The 20450-nt window shown below is 37.2% G+C and overlaps 1 protein-coding gene across 1 annotated transcript in view; it reads left to right on the forward strand.

Moving 5' to 3' along the window:
- PLXDC2 (plexin domain containing 2) overlaps positions 1-20450 on the forward strand; it is a 288625-nt gene that overhangs the window by 213028 nt on the left and 55147 nt on the right. Inside the window, exons 6-9 of the mRNA XM_076331665.1 lie at positions 2067-2185; positions 9258-9357; positions 18984-19079; positions 19996-20077. Coding sequence (XP_076187780.1) covers positions 2067-2185; positions 9258-9357; positions 18984-19079; positions 19996-20077 — 397 coding nt within the window. The remainder of the gene's footprint in view (positions 1-2066; positions 2186-9257; positions 9358-18983; positions 19080-19995; positions 20078-20450) is intronic.

A 20450-nucleotide genomic window follows, 5' to 3' on the forward strand; every position in this document is an offset into this window, starting at 1 on the left:
ATTTAAGCACAAATTATGAACATGTCCAAAAATAAGTCACATTTCCAACCAGGTGTGTTAATTTTTATTCTTTAGATCAGGGATCAAAATGTATCCTATAACCTTTGCACCTAGTCATAACCTTTCCTTTCAATCTAATCATTACTTGCAGCATTTATTTGTTAAAAATCCAATAAAATAGACTTACATGACAAAATCCTACTCCTTGCATGGAGAATTTTCAAACAGAAAAAAATACTATTTTCACTTCATAAGTTATTTGACATTAAGGCCTGAGATTTGTCATCTTTACTGAAAGAATCTGAGGATTCTGAGGAAGACATTGCTAATTCTCATTGTATTCCTGACTTCCAGTCTTCATACCAGGTGTATCAGGCTGTATCACATTACTTTCATGACAAGGTTGAATACTTCTTCGAGATTTTGGATCCCTCTTCAAGTGTAAGGCATGATGATCTTTTGGACCTCATGTGCTTTAGGACAAAGAATTTGCTATCTTACCCCAAATAAAAAGGAACTGAGCAAATTGTATCTTCAGCTCCTTATTTATCCCTGTTTTATCCTTCTGGGTAAGTGTGCTGCTTTAGAGCAGCATCTGTAGTGAGCAAGCACAGAGTGTGGTGACCCATCCAAGCCTCACTCACAGAGCTAACTGCCAGGGACTTATGTACACATGAATCTACATAAAGGCCCTGGGCATGAGAAGACTGTTCTGGAGGCAGCTGACTTCCACTTTAGCTTGGAGTTCTGAGATGCACATGGATCTGAGGTACTCAAAGACTGAATATAAGAAGTTCTGGCTATTTTTGCTCCAATAATTTTAAAAGTCCCTTTAAATTCCTTTAAAATGAAGTTTAATACAATCAAATAAATATTCAGAGAGCAGTTCGTGAATGTGGTCACAGAAGGAAAAATGCACTGTGTGCACAATTAATGAGCATGTACTAGACTCATGAAAGACACATGGGACAATAATGTGGTGGACTTAGTGCAGTATGCTCCAAAAATTTGCATGCTCATAGTTTCGTGGCATCCCCTGCCGAGATGTGTTAATGAAAGTTACAGCACAGAAGATCTGTGACAAAAGATGTTTCAAGGATATATCAAAAATGCATTGAGCTGGATGCATACTGACCCACCTTCAACACTCCAGGAAGAAATGAAATTAAAGTGCTGTGTATCAAAGCACACAACTCCCATTAGTGCCAAAGAGAGAAGTCTACTGAGGAAGGTATATAAAGACGAAAAAGTCATTTTCAGTAAACACAGCTTTGGTGGTAAGTGTCTTTCAGCCACGCTGCTTGAATGTGTCTATAACCCTCAACATCTATAAAACATGCTCACAAGGTATGCAAGTTGCTTGGGGTACGATAAGTGGATATTCAGCCAGAGGACTCCCATGAATATTAACAAGCCTCTTGCAACTAAATCTCTGCACACCAGACTCAATATTTACCCCATCTATGAATTCTTAGTGGTTTTAATTTAAACTACATTTATTTATTGCCAACACCTAATATTTTTCAACTTGCTGAATGTCAGAAAGGGCTTGCACCATGCAGAAAAAAATTAATGCTATTTATATTAATGCATAGTTAATGGAAGAATCTGAATTCCTCAAATAATAACTTTTATTAAACAGGCAATGCTATTAGCATTTCACATTTCAAAGTCAGGGTGTATATATATAGTGTAAAAAAAGCCACTGCAGAGCAGTGGTTGTGGCAGCACACCTGAACTCTGAGTGCTGGATCCTACCCTTAGTGATTGTTGACTCTGTGCAATTCCAAGTTACCTGGCCACTCTTGCTTTAGCAGACTTTTGTGCGAGTAGTTGAGGTAGTTATTTGTGGCACTGTGGTGTCTACCTTTAAGAGGATTTCAGTTGCAACTCGTATTTGTAATATCTTTGGCATTTCAAGATACTGGGCTGGAAGTTGCTAAAGAGACAAATCACTGTTCTTGTTTCAAGTAACTGCAGTTAAGTACTTTTCCTACAGCCAGTTAATATTTTTCTCACATTTTTTCCTTCCCTTTGCCTCTCTACCCCCACTCTGGGGTTCACAGGCACAGCACTAGTTGTCCAGTGGGACCATGTACATCTGCAGGATAATTACAACCTGGGCAGTTTCACTTTTCAGGCCACCCTTCTCAATGATGGGCGTATCATTTTCGGCTACAAAGAAGTAAGTTGGGTCTGAAAATTGTAATTTAAGTAGACAAATTACTTTATACCTGCCAGGAATTTCCCTACATTTTGGGGGGGGATATTTGAAAGTTCAGCTATATAAGATCATTTCATTATATTGCTTATAAGATCACTATTTTGCTGAAAATGACATTTTATTGTAAAAGTGATAGTCATGTGATGGACTTGAAAACCATCAATGTGGCTCAAATGTGCTACTCCTGGATTTCAACTGGCCTTTTTTGGGTGGTTTTAAGTGCTGCGTGTTTAGTAAATTCTTGATTGTTTAGTAAATTCCTCTTGGGTTTTGAAAGGCAGGGTCTAATTTGCTCAATTAGTTCACCTAAATTGGGCCTGTTTGAAAATACTCTAGAATCAATAGTTAGTATTAAAAGGTCGCCTTTTTCCTGCAGCTATCATTTCTTGGCAACTGACATATTTCAAAGTTCATGTATTTTAAATAAGAAATAACTGTTTTGTATCTCTAGCTCTGTGAGGATTTCCATCTATTTGGTGATAACTCTGGTTAGATTGAGGCCATTTGGTTTACCTTCATAGCACCAATATGTTGTTGTCTTGGTTGGGCTCTTCTGCATTCTCCAAGTGTTTCAGAATTTCAGTCGTTACTTTAGATGATTTTTTTTTTCTTGCTATTGTTGCTAGAGTCCTGGAGGCTATAGTCTAGAGGCTATACCTCTAGTTCAATTTCATGCAAATGAGAATCAGAAGGTAGATAATCTCAAGTCTCTACGGACAAAGAACATTTTCTTTCTTTTTTTGGTTATTTTAATCTCAGTTTGGTATGCAAAGCATGGCTTTCTCTTCAAGATGCATATCTTTCTGTTATCCTCCTTATATAAAAAAAAAAAAGTCATCAGTGATATGACTGATTGTCCAGACTTGGAGAAATCTGGGTTCTCTTCTCTCTCCGCTACAGACCAGTTGTGAGCCTTCAGGCTCATTTTTCATGCCTGTGTTGAAGCCATGCACCTGAACGAAGCAGAAATAATAGTATCCCTCTCCCCTTCATTAGAAAGCTAGTGAGGATCTGGGTTATTCTACTGGCAGCAGTCGTATCTTCACCTAAGATAGATGTCTTTGCACCTTACAAACAGGATTGCTGCAGGATATTCTTACTGGATTAGTTTTGTAGACACAAGAAACTTCTGGTATGCCCACGTACCTGGCTTTCCTTATCTTATAAAAGACATGCTGATGCAAGGTCTGCTTTGGCTCTGTTTCTGAATGTTATGTACAGGTTAGTAGTCTTAATCTATGAAAATGCAGTTTATTTGCATTTTGACTCCAGCTTCATGAAAGCTTTGCTCTGCTTAGCACAGTGGAGCCTGTGCTTGATCAAAGGAGCGTGCACCAAAGCTTTGTTTATCTCCTGTTGTTGAAATGTTTTTAAAGAAAAAACAATGTTTTTAAAGACCGCAAAAAAGTTCCTGCCTTCAAGACGCAGAGAAGTGGGGAAGGACACTACTTCAATTTGTAATTTCAAGATAAATTTGGCAAGAACTATATATGCATTCTGACATTAAAATGGTGATGTTTTCAGGGGACTACTATTCTTGGTTATGAGATGCTCTGCCCTGTTTGTTACTGTCCAGCCCTGTGCAAAATGAATCTAATATGGGTGATAGAAGCTGTTGCTCTAAATTGATAGTATCTTGCATTCATTTTGCATAAATGTAAACGATGATGCAGAGTGCCAGGCAGTGGAAAACTTTATTCATTTAGGAAGACAGGAGGAAATGGGCCACCTCGTTAATCACATGTGGTTCCCTGGAATTGTATGCAACTATACCATGTAATCTGTGGATAAACAATTTCTATGCTATGATGGCTTAGGCACTTTGCTTACACCAACTGTTAGTGTTCTGGCAAATGGTCAATATGTCAGGAAACATCAGCTGGCAGGAAAATTTTACTGGTGCACCTCTACTGCGTGTGAAATACATTATAGTGCAAACTAGCCAACAGAACATAGTAACAAAGAAAATTTTCTGCACAGACATATTTTTTTATGTATTATTAGTGAATACTCAATGTTCTAAACTTCACAGAACTTAAATTCTCAAGAGCTTTGCTTCTTTTTGAACAAAATAACTATTCTGTATAGCCTTTTCCCATTAGTGCTTATAGCTAATGTTCCTTAGTGTAACATTTGGTTTCTTTTTCTGTCCATGATTAATACAGGACACATTAGGCAAAGGTACCAAAGGCTTTGTTAATGGTTTAGGATATTTTTCTTAATTTCATTGGCTTGAAGGCTTTCTTTGTTCATTTAAACAGTAATGACTCTCTATTTATGCAGTCATCCAGAAACCATTATTAAAGTTGAAATGCTTGTTCAAATTGCCCAATATGTGAAGTTGGAAAATAATTCTAAAAGAGACTTGTAGTAGAATTTCTTTCTACTGTGAAAGGAGGCAGAATTGAATGGAACTGATTAACTACTAGCAGTTAGATAAAACTGATGCTCCTGCTATGCATGATGGAAAATATTCTGTTTTCAGTAACAAGGCTCCAAACCTTGTGATTGTTTCCTGAAAACTAAAAAAAAAAATGCACAGTCTTCATAGATATTCTGCCTACATTATACATTCCTGGCATTTCTTTGCCTCTGTTATTATTATCAAAAATATTAACATGGAAACAGGATCTTTGATTTTATGAGTTGATCAGTTTCTGCAACTTAAAATTCCTGATTAAGTTTCATGCAGTCTGGCCTGTAGAGTAATTAATAACTATTTGGGAAACTGGCAATGAAAGCCCTATATAAGTACTATTATGTTCCTAATTATTATTTTGCAGCATACTCTGGCTCTTATCTTTGACTCAGTTTTGAAGTGGGGCAGTAATTGCACCCTGCTTACCATCTCCTTCAGAATAAGGTCAGAGGCCGTTATTTTATTCTTTTTTGAAGGGTAAGATTCTGACATGTTCTCAGAGAAAGTTGAAAAGAATTAAATTTGAGAACTCTCTGATGGAAAATACTGTCTAGATTACTGTTCCAAATGATTAATAGAATTCAGCATGAATTCTAAATATCTTTCTACCTGTTGTTGAAGTATATAATCCAAAATATAGATGTCAATGGCCCGAGCACTAGTGTGTGTTTGGGAAGCTTATTCATAAACTGGTGACTTGTACAACACAAGAGTTTATATTGTCTATGGTAGAGCTAACATACATTTTGGAATTATTCTAGTTAAAATCCATCCTCTGAATGTAATGCCATAAAACACCTGCCACCCATTAGCAACCACTTGCACTTTCCTAGCTTACTGTTCAACTGTTTAACGTGTCAGCCTGTCATGACACATCTTGCCATTCAGGTGAAGAATTCAGAACTCTAGCTATCTGCTTGCTACCTATGTTTCACTGTAATTTTCAATAAATTATTTTATTATTTACTACAAGCCTTCTGTCAAAAGGACATATTTCCTAATAGGCCATCATATGGTAAAAGCCTATTTGATCTTGACGTCTCACTCAAAAGATTTCACCTATAAAATGGCACCCAGTACACTCATCACTGAGTGACTGAAGTATTCAGTTCTGTAAAATGATTAATTTTCCCACACTTTAAAGATAAGCATATGTACTTGTAAATGCAGATTTAATAATATTGTAGTTTTTCAAGAGAAGAAAAGAGTTTTCCTGGGTCATGGATTCCCTTTTACTTTGACTGCATTTCTGTCTGTCTGCCTAATTGTTTGAAGAGCTGGCTATACTAACTTAATTTATGATTTCCTCACCTTACACAAACAATTCCCTGTTTGTAAAACATATATCCAAAATTTTGGCTGCTTCTTAAAGCTGCCAGTCTGTTAGACTGAACCCTACTACAACTTTCTTATTAGTTTTAGAAAATTATTCTGCAAGTTCTTCACTCTCGCTAGAATGCCCAGCACAAGAGATTGGACACCTGCAGGGATTTTGGCAAAATCTGCTGAGATATTTCTACTTTAAAATATTCTAATTTCTGCTGAAGTTTTTGTTTGTATTTTCTGTTCAACTTGGCTACTGTATCCTATTTGAGTACCAGATATCACTGAGACATTCATAATTTTTATTAAATAGTGAAACTGAAAGTGGCTTTCAAGCTCTGAACCAAGTTATAATGAAAATAAATTTATAAAATAAAACCCCAAACAAAAAACAACAAACAACTTGTGGCATTTGTACTGCAATCCCTTCTTCGGGGCGGGGGGGGGGGGGGGGGAAGAGAAAAATTAGTTTGTTGTTAGCATAATTTTTGAGGGAAAGATGCAAATTGTTCAATTATTCACAAATTCAGAAAAAACGTGATATGGCACTAGACTTAAAATTAAGGAGGCTTATTCAAGGAGACCTGAGTGCAACTTCTCCTGGTTTACAATCACACGTAAAAATGAGTATAATTCTTTTCATGTATCAGGCACAATTTGTGCCTTGAGTTACCAATTTTGGCAGCATATTTTGTTAAATAATTCCAATTCCAACTACATTTTATGTCCATAAAACTCAGATTTCTTTCTTCATCTGCTGTGTTTCCTCTCAAACTTGGAAGAGAAATAGTCATTGAGTCCTTCTCATCAGTGCTTTTTCTGACTTGATTTTCAATAGCTTCTCTAGAGTATCCTCCTCAAAATATTTTAAGACAGTTTCTTTGATAGTTAATATAAGCTTTTCTCTACAGTATTCTGAGACTGTGATTAATTCCCTTAGTTTGTTTATGCTTTCATGCTGGAGAAAGTTTATAGACTGTTTTCTGAACTCAGTCTTTTATTTTGAAGACTTTGAAAATATGACTTTCAGCCTTCTTATGTCATATTCTCCAATAACTGCATCAGAGCTAAGCTGATATAAGCCGAATTTAAACTGATGTATTATTAGCAGTATTTCCAAGCCACTTCTGTTTTTCATGTTGGTGTAACATAATTCCTTTTGTTATACCAAAGCGGATCATGTATGCAGGAACCCCTAAATAAACTAGCCAAACCAGTCACTAAATCAAGTAGAAGAAATGGAAATTTATGACACTGTTTAATTCACCAGAACTCACTTTTTCTGTTAATATTCTCAAATTTAACTTTTCATAGACAGATACCAGTGTAATCAGGAAAAAGCACAGCTAAATGATATTTTGGGAACAAGGAGAAGAACAATTACTGATGCTCAACTCAAATACCAGAAGTCATGCCGTTAATTGACATGTAGACAATACTGAATCCTCATTCACTGGATGTGTCACCAGCTTTTTACTTTGGCATTTTTGTGCTATGTGAAAAATACTGGCCAACAGTATAATTTTGGTAGTTTTACACAGGTAAAGCCAGAGCAGACTATTAGATTAGCTGAGCTAGCATCTTGTATCTCAGTTTCTTACACTTGATCCAGTTATCTGTCTTCAACCTAGTAATTTCTGGTTAACTGAAGGCCAACTTTGAAAAATAAGATATCCAACTGTGATTTGAAAGCAGCAATGGGTAGAGAATCATAATTTCCCTTGGTAGTTTATCCCAGTGGTTAATAACATTCAATCATAGAAACGTGCCTTGTTCTACTTTGAAGGTATCTGTCTGCAGCTTCCAGCTTCTGGTTATATCTTTCTGTGCTAGATGAAAAAACTCTTTAGCCCCTGAGTAATTTCTCCCCATGGCAGTACTTATTTATGGCAATCCAGCCAGCTTTCCATTTTATGTTTGAGAAGCCAAACAGATAGACCTCTTTAACCCTTAATGGCATTTGAGAACTGCAAAAGATTTCAAAATATTTTTATTACTCTTTTAATCTTCCTTCTCTTAAGTTTTCAGCATCTTTTAAAGAAATGGGTCCTCCCAAAGTTTGTGTAACATTTCAGTAATGATCTAACGTGCAGGTACAAGTAAAATGGCCACCCCACTCCTAGGCTACATTCCACTGTCTGTGTAACCAAATATCACATCAATTAAGTTTTTTTGCTGCGATGTCCCTTCTGACAGTTGGAGTTGTTCATCCACTACAATACTGAGATTCCTTCCAGAACTGCTGCTTTCTAGAACATGGTCCTCGAACCTCTACCTTGCAGTCTTTGTTCTCTGAGTTATAACTTCGTGATTTTTACAAGGTCTAACTTTGCTAATTGATCCAGGCATTTCATTATTTTTACTCTGCAAGTGTCATCTGCAGAACCACTAGGCAGTAAATTTATGTCTCCTTCCCGGTCTTTGATAAAACTTTTGAGTACTAGGTCTGATGTCTGGAGAAGGAAGATATACTGTAAGACACACTGTTAGTCTGAGCTGCTTCTTTAGTGATGGTTGCTGTTTGTGATCAGTCAGTCTAGTTAACTATATTAATATTGTATAAATGCTACATGTCACTAAGTCAAACACCTTACAAAATTCTAAAGCTATTACACCTATACAAGTATCAGCCAAAAGGTGCAATCTTGCCCAAAAATGAAATCAAACTTGACATGTATTTTCATACAACCATGTTGCCCAGCATCAATATCTCTGTTACGTAAAGCTGGACTGGTCTATGGCATTTTCCACATTTTCCATGACATTGATAATTTCCTGCTATTCCAAGACATATTAAACATGAATATCATTGGGCCAGAGTTCTCTTCACATAGCTCTTCAAAGTTTTCAGTGCAAGTTAACTGAGCCATAAGCTTTTAAAATGTTTATCCCAAGCTGAACTTTCACAGTTTGTGTGTTCAAGAGTGGACAAGAGCTATTGCCTCCTCCTCCTTGTCTGATACTAGCACATCATCCCACTTCGTCTTCAACTGGAGGAAATGAATTACTGAAAACTACTGCCCTTTTCTGTGTCATCATTAATGATTGTTCCACCTCTAACTGTTGAATATTGTTATATAAGAAGCAAAGCAAACTGGGATAAAAGAAAAATTAAAAACAGTAATTTCAATCTTCAATAAATCCTTAGTCATATTATGCTGTATTGTATAAAATATTTATTTTTGACTTTTAATTTACACTGGTTAAATGTTCATTATGGCAGTGCTGTTATTTTCAGTCTGAATTTTTTACTTCCATATTTCATGCATATCTTCCTGTTTTGTCTTCCAGATTCCTGTCGCTGTGACACAGATAAGTTCAACCAACCACCCAGTGAAAGTGGGACTCTCAGATGCATTTGTGGTCGTGCACAGGATCCAGCAAATTCCCAGTATGTAGTATTGTAGTGGTGCTAATGGTTTGGAGGCTGGGAAATGAGTATAAACTGATTTCATCAAGGATGATTAGCTGCACAACAAATCACTTAGCTAATTTCAGCTTGTTAATTCAAGTGTAATTTTATTTGCTTGATAATTCCCAGTGTGGCTTTCTCTATCATTGTTTCTTTTGAGCTGATAAATTAAGTAAATAAAAGTAAATGGCCAGCCAAATAATGTACAATTAAACTGTCAACCAGCACAATCTGGTATTCCATAAGATACTTTATCTGGAATATGTCTCCATGTCCATAGTAGGGAAGAAGCAACCGGTTCAGAAAAATCATCTATCCAAAAAGAGAAAAATATCCAGGCTGGAAGTTCTTGATACTTTACATTCTGAAATTCAAATTCATATATACATTTTAGTGGGAGCAAAGAAGAGGAAATGTATTTATTAAGTAACATCTTGGGCTCACATAGTCATAGCAACAGTAATGCAGGTGACATTTAATTTTCTCTGGCTTTAATTATACTTTGTGTGGCTTGACTGAAAAATAGTAGGAAATCAAGTGTGATTTCCTTGATGCTTTGTTTTAACTTACTGTGTACAGAACCCTTTGAGGTTGTTTAGCCATTAGAGAGTATGCTCGCTTTCCAAGTGTGCTGGTTTTATTTATACATTTGGAGCAAATTTGCTAAGTTCAATTTTTGATGATCCTCTAATAGCAGGGTGTAGATGGAAGGAGCTGCACTTGAAGCAGCCTCCTAGGACTGAGTCCAGGCGTATTCTCCTAAAGTGAACCCTGACAGAGGTGGGGTACAGATAAAGCTCATAAGGACTGACCTGATCCAGCCCATCTTTAAGGCAGTTTGCAGATGGGGCTGACACTGAAGTTGCAGGTACCATTGTGTCTCAGCTCATCCTATCCCCTCATCACATTTAAACAGTCTTTGATATGAGGGAGCGTAAATCCTACATCTTGTATGTCCTGCCATGGGGAAGATGGAAAATTTCAGTACCATCTGTTGCTTGTTGTGAACTCAGAGTAGTGTGAAGGAGGTTGGCATGCCGAGATTTCCTTAAGAGATCAGGTCTTGGAAGAAATTTGTTTCTGAAGTATGATAGATAGTTGTGATGTGCCTATGGTTGCATGGATTGCTTTTGAGTGCTTAGGAACAAATGATTCTAGGCAACTGATTTTAGCAGTTTGAGTGATGTTTGTAAGTGAATGATCTGAATATTTCTGTGAGTCTTCAGCTTGTAAGAGCTCCTAAAATGGATTCAGGTGGAAATTAGGTTGATTGACTTGTGCAAATGGTTTATGAGAATAGTCACACAGAAATTCAATGTAAGAGATGCAAGCAGTATGCAGGTCTTTTGGCATCAGACCTCCATCATCAAACAACACTAAAGGACTTATTTTAAATTTACATAGTTTATATGTAAAATATATGGTATATGTGAGTTTTTATTCTAGTTTGAATGTTTCTTTCTGTAGAATTATATCAGACATGCACCTTGTTTTACTACCACTACATAATGTTGGTTTTGATGAATACACAGTTATTTTGTAGGCTTCTAGTTTTATTATTTCTGTAAATTTTTTTGTCACATGACACTTTCTGCTAAGTGAAGTGACTGTAATTACTAGAAAATCTGTCTAGTGTTTCATCTTAAACTTACTCTGTTCATTAAGTTACTTTAAGGAATGGCAGATAAGAAGAATAGAGTGTGGGTAGAGTCTAAAACATGCCACTGCAGCAACTGTTTCAATAGCATTATTTCTCTATTACTCTGTGTAATGCACTGCTTTTCTCCTTAACGACTGGTTCTGTGGATGGTGGTAATTCATTATTATTTTTGCTAGTTTGCAGCTTATACTAGAGCTAGTATTAATCAAGGGAACCATCAGTTCGCATTAGATTTTCCTGAAGCCAAATTGTGCTTTCGATGAAATAGGTTTATATTAGTATGTACAGGCAACATAATAGCACCCTGACAGAACTGGTAAATAATGTTGGCCCATAGAGAGCCAGTGTCAGGTGCTCTTAAAATATGCGTGTTCTTGCATTCTTGTTTTTCAGAGGTGTTAAATCAACCATGGCTCTAGTCAATTACTGAAAAAGTGATATGATAGAATTGTTGTTTTACTTTATTTGTTAGCTCCTTAGGACAATGGAAGAATATAAATTGCTGTTTGTTTGTCCCAAAAGAAGGCAAAGATAGTATAGCTATTAGTTCTTGCTTAACACTTTAGCAAAGACTTTTCCATCAAGAGAACCCAGTTTCCCTTTATGTTGATGGCTAGTTATTAAAAAAAAAAAAAAAAATTTCAAACAAAAAAACCCCCAACTCTACTGCTTTATGTTTGAGTTTTGTCAATTATTTTTGTACACATCTTGCATTTGAAAAGCAAAGAAACATGAAGTGCAACACAAGCCTATTTGAACAAAAATATCCTCTCAATTTTCAAAAATGCTGAATGTCTTTCGTGCACTCTGTATGCTCAGCATTCTAAAATTTCAGTATAATAGTCCTGGTGTTATTGAAGTAATTTTGGAAGATTTAGAACTATTTATCAGATTTTTTCAGACATACTGTCCAAAACATTAATAATAACTTTTTTAATACTTCTGAAATGTGAGTTCTAAAGCCAGGCAAAACTATTTCATTCTGAGGAGAGAAAAACATACTTTTTGATTAGCCATTTCATATCAAAAGTGCATTTTAATGAGTGCTGAAAAGGATCCTCTTGAAGAGCCAAGAGCAAAAAGAAAGGATTTTCTGAACTTTTTGAAATGGAGGACCTTGAGCATTTCATACCTATTTTCATTAATATACTCTTACATATAAAGGCTTTGCAGTAATACCCCTTTTATCTGTCCTTAAAAGAATACAGGTACCTACATTTTTTCACCTTATCTTTTAAGAGTTAGAGCATGGAGATGGGAGATTTTTGGCAGGTGGCTTTCTGCCTGTTTTCTATGTTTGATTTTTTTTTTTTTCTTGATCTGCTACTAATGCTTATATATAGACAATGTCTTTGTTTTTGAGCCTATATATGGTACTATAATATTGATGCAGATTGGACACTATTTTATATTTTTATATGTATAGATACATATGCCTGTGTATACTCTAGAGGTGCTTTGGAATGAATGGTAATGTGTGAAGGGAAGCAAATTTTTGCTTGACACCAAGGTTAACAAGAAAAGCCCTAAATTCTGAGATTTATATGGCAGCAAAATGGCAAATTAAGTCTATTGATTAATTTCAGAGGAAAAGTTTCTGCTTCTTCCAGATAATTCAAGTGAAGTGAGCCAGGCTCTGGGCCTCTGCTTCTGATTTGTCTGATAAGTAAGGGGGACCACCCTGATTTCTTCTTCTTCAGACAGGCTGAACACTTGTTCATTAAGTATTTTTCCTTTTGCAACAAAGACAATAAGAATGTTTAATGGATGTCTTCCAGTTAGACAACACATGATTGGTAAAGACAAAGCTGGGGGATAGCTTTACATGTTCCTCCAGCAAATCTTCTCTCTTCCCTTTTCTTCAGCATCTTCACTGCATCAGGAACCTTGTCCCTGTCCCATTACAACCACCTTCTCTTCCCTGTTCCCTCTTATTTCTTGTTTTTTCTCAGCCATCCTTGGCATTTTGTTCTTGGTCGTTCTTTCAGTCGCCTACGGTGTCCTTTGCTCTCCCTTCTGCAGACTCCCAAGATCTCTCTCTAATTTCACGACCATCTTTCTTCCCCTACATCTTTCCTTTCCTTCAGGGTTACTACATTGCTCTCCTTTGTTTCAGTGCTCTCTTCCCTTTTGTCTTTCAATTAGCTTTTTATTGTGCATGAAGAAGAAATGGAAAAGCATTTCCTGCAACCCACTATTTTATTTTAGCAATGAAAAAGCCCACCAGTGAGCTTGCCCAGATTGTGCTTTGTTTTCCACGAAAGCATGAAATACATTGGTAAAATGAGAGTGCCAGATTCAGGGGTTCTACACAGTGAGTTACTAATCTTGCCCTTACAGATAATGGGTAGGTTTTTCTCCACAATGAGATGTACTTCTCCATGCTTTTGGCCTCTACTGTATTAGGTACAGCTCTTTTAGGAAGTCCATACCTTGACAACCAAGCATTTAATGACACTGAAATTACTCAACAACACTGTGTACACAAGTGAAATTGTAGCTGAGCTATGTGTTGGTAATATTCCAGTTTCAGTGCAATTAGTGCCACTTAGTATGTAGTGTAACTCAAGCATATAATTAAGTGACAACTCTGCATGTTATAACTGTTTGCTGAAGAGTTCTCTCCAGTTTGTTTACAGCAGTGAGGCCCCTGAAAGAACCTTAGCATTACCTTCCTGAAGGGTAAAAGAAGACTAGCAGTTTATGTTGTGATATTTATTGTGTAAAGGTGCAGCACCATCTGGGAAATCGCAAAGTCTAATTTGCTGCTACCTTGCTGGTAATGTTGTCGTTTACTTCTGTGCAAAGTGGGCCCCAAAGTTATCGCTGTAAATTCGCAGTATTTATTCTTGCTTTCCACTAGTGTAACTAATTCCACAGAATGCCAGCTCCTCCAGCCCTGGGTGTTTGTCTGCTGGCCCAAAAGGGATTAGCCAGGCAGCTGGGTTCCTTGGCACTACATATCCAATTCAGGAGCAGTGAGGGAAAGAGGTGGGCATGCTGCCAGCCTTTGGTGGCATAACAGCACTTCAGAGACTGGTATGAGGTGATCAAAGTTTAAAATGTTCTCGTTTTAGCCAAAACCTTAACTGGCCATTGACCAATCTCGGAATTAGGCAGTTCAGTGCATGGTGGCTTAAGGGGACAAAGCATGTTTTTCACACCTAGGTCCTGTACTAAAAGCAGCCTAGCTGGCATCAGGAGTTGGGGTAAATCTGAAAGAACATGGAGAGTTTCAAAGTAAATTTTGTGTGGTAGGCACAGAACGTTGGTGCAGAACAGGTTTTTTTTCTACATTGTTCATAAAACGAGTATTTTCAGAGCCTACTTCACTGGTTTGCTTATTCACAGATTATACATCTTTGAGGTGTAGCTTCCAGGTTTTAAAGGATTTTTCAGTAACTTTTATGCAAATAATAAAATTAATACAATTAGGGAATCTGAGTTTTGATCTAGATTCAGACGTGTGTGCAATAGTCCATGACCGACAGCAATTGTGGTAGTGGTTTGATTACAGGCATGTTTGATCCCAGTGTCAGTGCCTTGAGAATTAATTAGTTAATATTGATAAGTTTAGCAATATGAAGCTGTTAAAAACAAAGAACAAAGATTGCTTTGACATTCTGATTCCCTTGCCTTTTGTGGTGATGGCAATCAGACATACCAGGCTGGCAAAATATATATTTGCATGAAGATTTTATTCAGCCAGTGGTGCTAAACAAAGTCCCTATCAAGCAAAACCAGTGGCTGTATAGTACAGCGGCTGTGCCCCACCCTTCTGTACCGCCTATATTTTAAACAAATTGCTAGCAGTGTAAGCTGGATATGTTTCATAAATTGTTTGCTTCAAATTGACTTCTGCATAATCAAATGCACTCTCTTACCATTTGTGTTTTCTCTATCAGCTAGACTTAAAAATGAAAGTACAGCTGTATGAATACATATGGCTTTGTTTAGCAGTTTTTGCTGGGTATATGGCTGATCTCAATTCTCTAGAAATCTTTCACTGACAAAGATTTTTATTTGTGTGAACATATAATTTAAACAATCAGACTGACTTCTCCAATATTTTCACATTTCACTGGGTTGCAGGTTTTAGCTGAGGAATGTTGTGTAAGGAAAAGTGATTATGTGATGGAAAAGTACCAGAGAGATTGTGCATCTGTTGGACATCTATTTAGAATGGTTTATTACTAGCTACTGACCCTTCAGATATGTTAGGAAGTCATTGGTGCTCTTCTGGCACCACTCCATCTCCAGAGCACTCTCCCTATTTAGTGCATTTAGTTAGCTCTGGAAATTCTGTTTCATAGAATATTTATATGTCATTATTTAGTTTAAAACTACTGTGATAAAACTACATAGAAATGTTTTGTCACTCCAGAATCTTGCACATCTATAATTTAGCAGTCCATTGCTTAGTCCCTTGAAAGGGTTCTTTCAATTGGCCTTCTGACCCACCACATTATCTCTCTAGGTCGCTGGGGAATGTACTTACCTCAAATAATACTGGTGTTTTCTTCAGCTTTTTCTGCTGGGACTGTACCTTTGGCCTCATATTCAAAGATAGCACATGTACATGCCACAGAAACAAACCGAAGAACAATTTGGACCATGCTGTAAATTAAACCAAATGTAAAAAAATAGACACTGTTATTGAAATAAAATATTATCATTTATATCATTCAGTTAAAAAGGGTGTTTGAGATACTCAGACCTACAGAAAAGTAAAATATTTTTGTGACTAGGAGAAGAATATATACATATCTTCTGAAATTCAGAACTGGGAATGGTACTTCATAAGTATATATGCATGCAAAAAGTCCTTTTCCTTTTCTCCCTTCTCTGTAATGCCTCTTTTCAGTAAAATACCTGCACATGATGCTTAAGTTTTTGCCTGTTACTACATCAAATTATTTCACTACTCCTTGTCAAGTTAAGGTGCATACTGAAGTACATGGGCTCATAAGCTCTTTGTGATTCTGCACTTGTACTTGTTTGTAAAAGGGCTAAAAGACAGCATAAGTCAAGGAAGAACAAGTTCCACCTGAGTGAAAGGCAGTGTGTGTCTTGGGTTGGAGCAGGAGTGTGTGTGGAGAGGTTGAGGGGAAAAGTGTCAGGGGAGAATATTCATTTTTCTGCTTATCCTGTTGAGTTTAGCTTTCCTAGCCTGTTTTGTTAAGGGGATACAGGCTTAGAATTCTAAATAGGGAGGAAAAAGTACATTTTGAGGAACTAAGCATGGCGTGTTTCAAGTCAGACTTTCAAAAGAATCTACACCTGCATTTTTTTACAACCTGGCCATGCAGATGAACGTGAACACTCATGTTTGCAACCACCTGCCTGCAAATATATACAAAGCTGTTAGAAGGTGACTATGCAAATACTTCTCTGTGCTTAGGTTTCTTACAGTAGATAGATCCCTCGTATGCAAATTCACCACCTGTGGTTGGCACAGTCTTCCTCCTGAAGAAGAAAAATCAAACCCGAGTCTACCAGAAAGTGGGATGTAATGGAATCAACAGTCATGCTGAACTATGTGTGATTAGAAACAATTTTTTTGATAACAAACTTAATGCTCTTAAAATCAGGTTTTTTTAGAAATTTCATGCACTGGGTGAGATAAAAGTGCCTGTGACCTGAGCACTGATTCTTGCTGGGTTTTTGGAAAGCCAGAAGCTCCTTATTTCTTGTAAGCCCTGTGAGGAGTCTGCTAGGAAAGGTTCAGAGTAAACAGGATTATAGCATGCCAGTCTGTACCACTACTGATGAGATGAAATGGAGTTCAATTAAAGTGCCAGCACCCACCATTTTAATTTATGTATTCATTTGCTTATTTTCTTGGACAGAAGGATAAAGATTTCCGTGGAAACAAATTACAGCCTTCAGCATTGACAGGAGTTCATTTCAAACACATTTCCTGATCACTCTGACTTGGCAGGTGCTTTTATGGGACTTACCGTCCTGGGAGCATAACCTCGCACTGATGGCAAGAGATTTTCCCCACCCCAGCACAAGATTAGCTTTGTCTTGAAGACCCTTTCTGTCCAGTGGGTTTGAAGTACATGGCTAAGGCATTTATTGGGGTAAATGTTTGGCACATCCCCATATCTGTCTTTTAACTAGTCAGAATGACTTTGTAGGTAAAACATAGAACTAGCTCAATTATAGTCGCATTTCATACCAAAAGAGAAATCTGCTATCAGGAGGGGTGAAGCCATAGCAAAGTCAGCTTCAAATAAATGGCAAGAGGAACTGCTTGGCAAAGGTGCTGATTTGGAGCTAAACAGAAACATTATTGTCTGAAAGCCAGACACTACCTACCTGTGCCTGAGAGCTTACGCAGTGAGAGAGGGCAGAGAAGCTGCTTCTCCCACAGCAACCCTGGCTGATGCAGGAAAGAGTTATCCCACCTAGCACAGCTCTGCTTCTACCTCCCCATCCCACCTCAGAGATTCCCCTGTTTATTCCAGCTGACACCAATAGCTTGATGGCTATTTTCTGTGTGGTGTAAGGGGGATTCTCACACTTGTGCTTTTAGAGGTTGGCCATCCCTCTTTTCTTTGAAAGCTTTGTCTGCTTGAGCCAAGAGGCACTTTAGCCACAGGACACCCTAGTGCACTTTCTCTCTTCCCTTAAAAATTAGTATTTATTGCTTGATTGATTTTAGCTCAGGTTCTATTTTCTGTCTGAAAAATGCCTACAACATCCCTCCTAACAAAAGACTGCGAAAAAAACTTCGGATTTGGTGCTATGTGATTGCTTAACAGCTGGGGAGCCCATGTGAGCCCACTTCAATCTGCAGCAACACAGCCTTTATACCAAGCAACAAGGTGTGCCCTAATCTGTACAGGGCTGGCAACACAGAAGACTGCCTCAGATTGAGTTTGTGGCTGTCTGCAATTCCTTTTCTTCTGTTGCATGTAGACTCAGACCAGCTGTTGACCAGAGTAACCTGTTAATCTTTTGTATGTAACCCTTTATTCCTCTCTGGCATGATTCCACAGGGTCAGTGATTGTATTTAGCATTGATTTCGATTAGTTTAGCAGACCTTCAAAAAGGACATAAATTTGAATCCAACACACCAGGAAATCATCATTATTTTGTCAGATTGGCAGTAGAGGCTGTACTTTTAACTTGCAAATGTACAAGCTCACCAGTCTGCATTGCAGCCGTGCACTTAAAATCTGGAATATTCAGAATACATGATAGGATATTGATCTGGAAACTAACAATTATGTGATTTTTTTGCACTTATCTTGTGCTTGGGTCTTACAGCCGTCTGTGTGTTCAAAGCCCATAAGAACAATGCATTGAGTATATTGAATTTCTGCTTTGAGAAACTTAGGTGCAGTCAGCTTGTGTAAAGATTATGCATAACATTGGCTGTTTAGGAAGACTTGTCTTGTCTTCTTTAATATAATGTTATAATACGAAAAAAATGTTCTAGTGCATTTCGATGTGAGCTAGCTTGTAGCTAACAAATTTGATTAAGCAATGAAATCAGTTCTATTTGCACATCTTGACAAGAACTGACAAAGTGAGCATATAAAGCATTTCTTTCAAGTCTGTAAGCTGAGAAATGTCTTAGGAAAGCAAGTGTCTGAAATATACCCTAAAATGTCTGACAGTATACTCTCTAGAATTTCTGCCTAAATGAATGACTAAGATGCTTGAGAGCACGCTCAACGTTTTCACAGTCCTTTACCAGGACTAGGTACCTATTCTGTCAGCTCTGATGGTTTCTCAAGTGAAAAATTCTCTGTCTATGCTTTTTACATGTTCCTTCATGGTGTCTAAAGTTAAAAATATATTCTTGAGGAAAATTAGTGTCATGTGTGCACCTAAGGAACAGTGAACAATCATTACATCCACTATTTTTCACAATCTACAGACTGCAAAATAGTAAAGTGTGAAAATATTTTTATTTTTCTTTCCTGGTAGATGTCCGTAGAAGAACAATTTATGAGTACCACAGGGTGGAGCTACAGATGTCAAGGATTACCAATCTCTCAGCTGTTGAAATGATACCTCTTCCAAGTAAGTAGAACATAACATGGGCAGGAGCCAGATCTGGGAAGGACCCCCCTTTCCCCTCCCAGCAACACATACACAATTTAAAATATTCTGTTTTATCTGTGGGCTTGGAATCATGGCCAGATTCATTCATCCGCTCTCAGGTTTATTCCCAGATGGATGATGCATTATACAGTGCATCTTCATGTATCTCAAGCTAGTTTATAGGTATATAGCTCCCAGTAGGTTTTGAATGAAACCTGTGCCAAATCATTTTTTCAGAAGAATGATTATATTTCCTTTAAATGTGTTTCCTCAAGAAAAAAAGAGCAGTTTTCATGCTTGCAAGGCAAACAGAAATTCTTTTGTGTACTGCGCATCACATTGCAAAGGAATATCCCCAAACACATTTTGCAGTTCATCTACCTCTTTTGTCCAAGGTAAAACTATATTGTTTAGAAATCTCTGGGTTTAAACTGCCAGCTGTACTACTGTGGAAAAAACAGAAACAGCTATTTTTCTTTTTTCTAATCCAATTATAGTTCTTGCACACTTTCCTGTCAGTCTTATTATCTGCTTATGACTGAATGTTAGCAACACCAAGGAACACTGGAGCCAGGGAAGAAAGAGATTTAAGGACATACTTAATATTAAGCAGAAAGATAAAAATTTAGCAATGAATCTGAATGAACAGTTGTGGAAGTGGGAATACATTTACAAATGGAATACAAATGGAATCCTACAGATAAAATGTACGTCTGTGTATACGGTTGTGCAATGCATTGTAATAGGTTGGTTTTAGTGTCTTATTTTGGACATATGTGAACCTGTTAAGTCCCCAAGTATATATTATCAGAAGATGTATCCTTCTTTTGTGCTTTTTATGAGAATTATTTGTGAGACTAATGTAATAATTTGTGTTTGTTTATCTACGTCCCAGCTTGTCTCCAGTTTACCAGCTGTGGTCCCTGTGTCACTGCACAGATTGGTTTCAACTGCAGCTGGTGCAGTAAACTCCAAAGGTAAAGAAAAGGATTTTTCTTTTTTGCATGAGTATGCAGCTGTGCTCAAGGGATATCCAAAAATATTGCCCATAGGTTATTCAGCACAAAGGGTTGTCATATTTAGATCTTATGTACATGCATTCACACATACACCTCAGTTGCGATCACTAGCAGCACATCATTGTTCCATTTCTCTTCAGCAAAGAAATAGGCAAGAACGGTCAAAACAGTTGTTTTGGGACTTAAGCCCTTGTTCCTATTTCCTTAACCCTACTTAAAATCCTTTTGAAGGAGAACAAGAAGTAGAAATCGTAATAAAATTCATATTTTCTCCTATATCCCTGTCTTCATCAAAAATAATTTAACCACATGGAAATGTGTGGTGGTAATG

Source organism: Aptenodytes patagonicus, chromosome 2 (genome assembly GCF_965638725.1).
Source record: "Aptenodytes patagonicus chromosome 2, bAptPat1.pri.cur, whole genome shotgun sequence".
NCBI classification, from domain to species: Eukaryota; Metazoa; Chordata; class Aves; order Sphenisciformes; family Spheniscidae; genus Aptenodytes; species Aptenodytes patagonicus.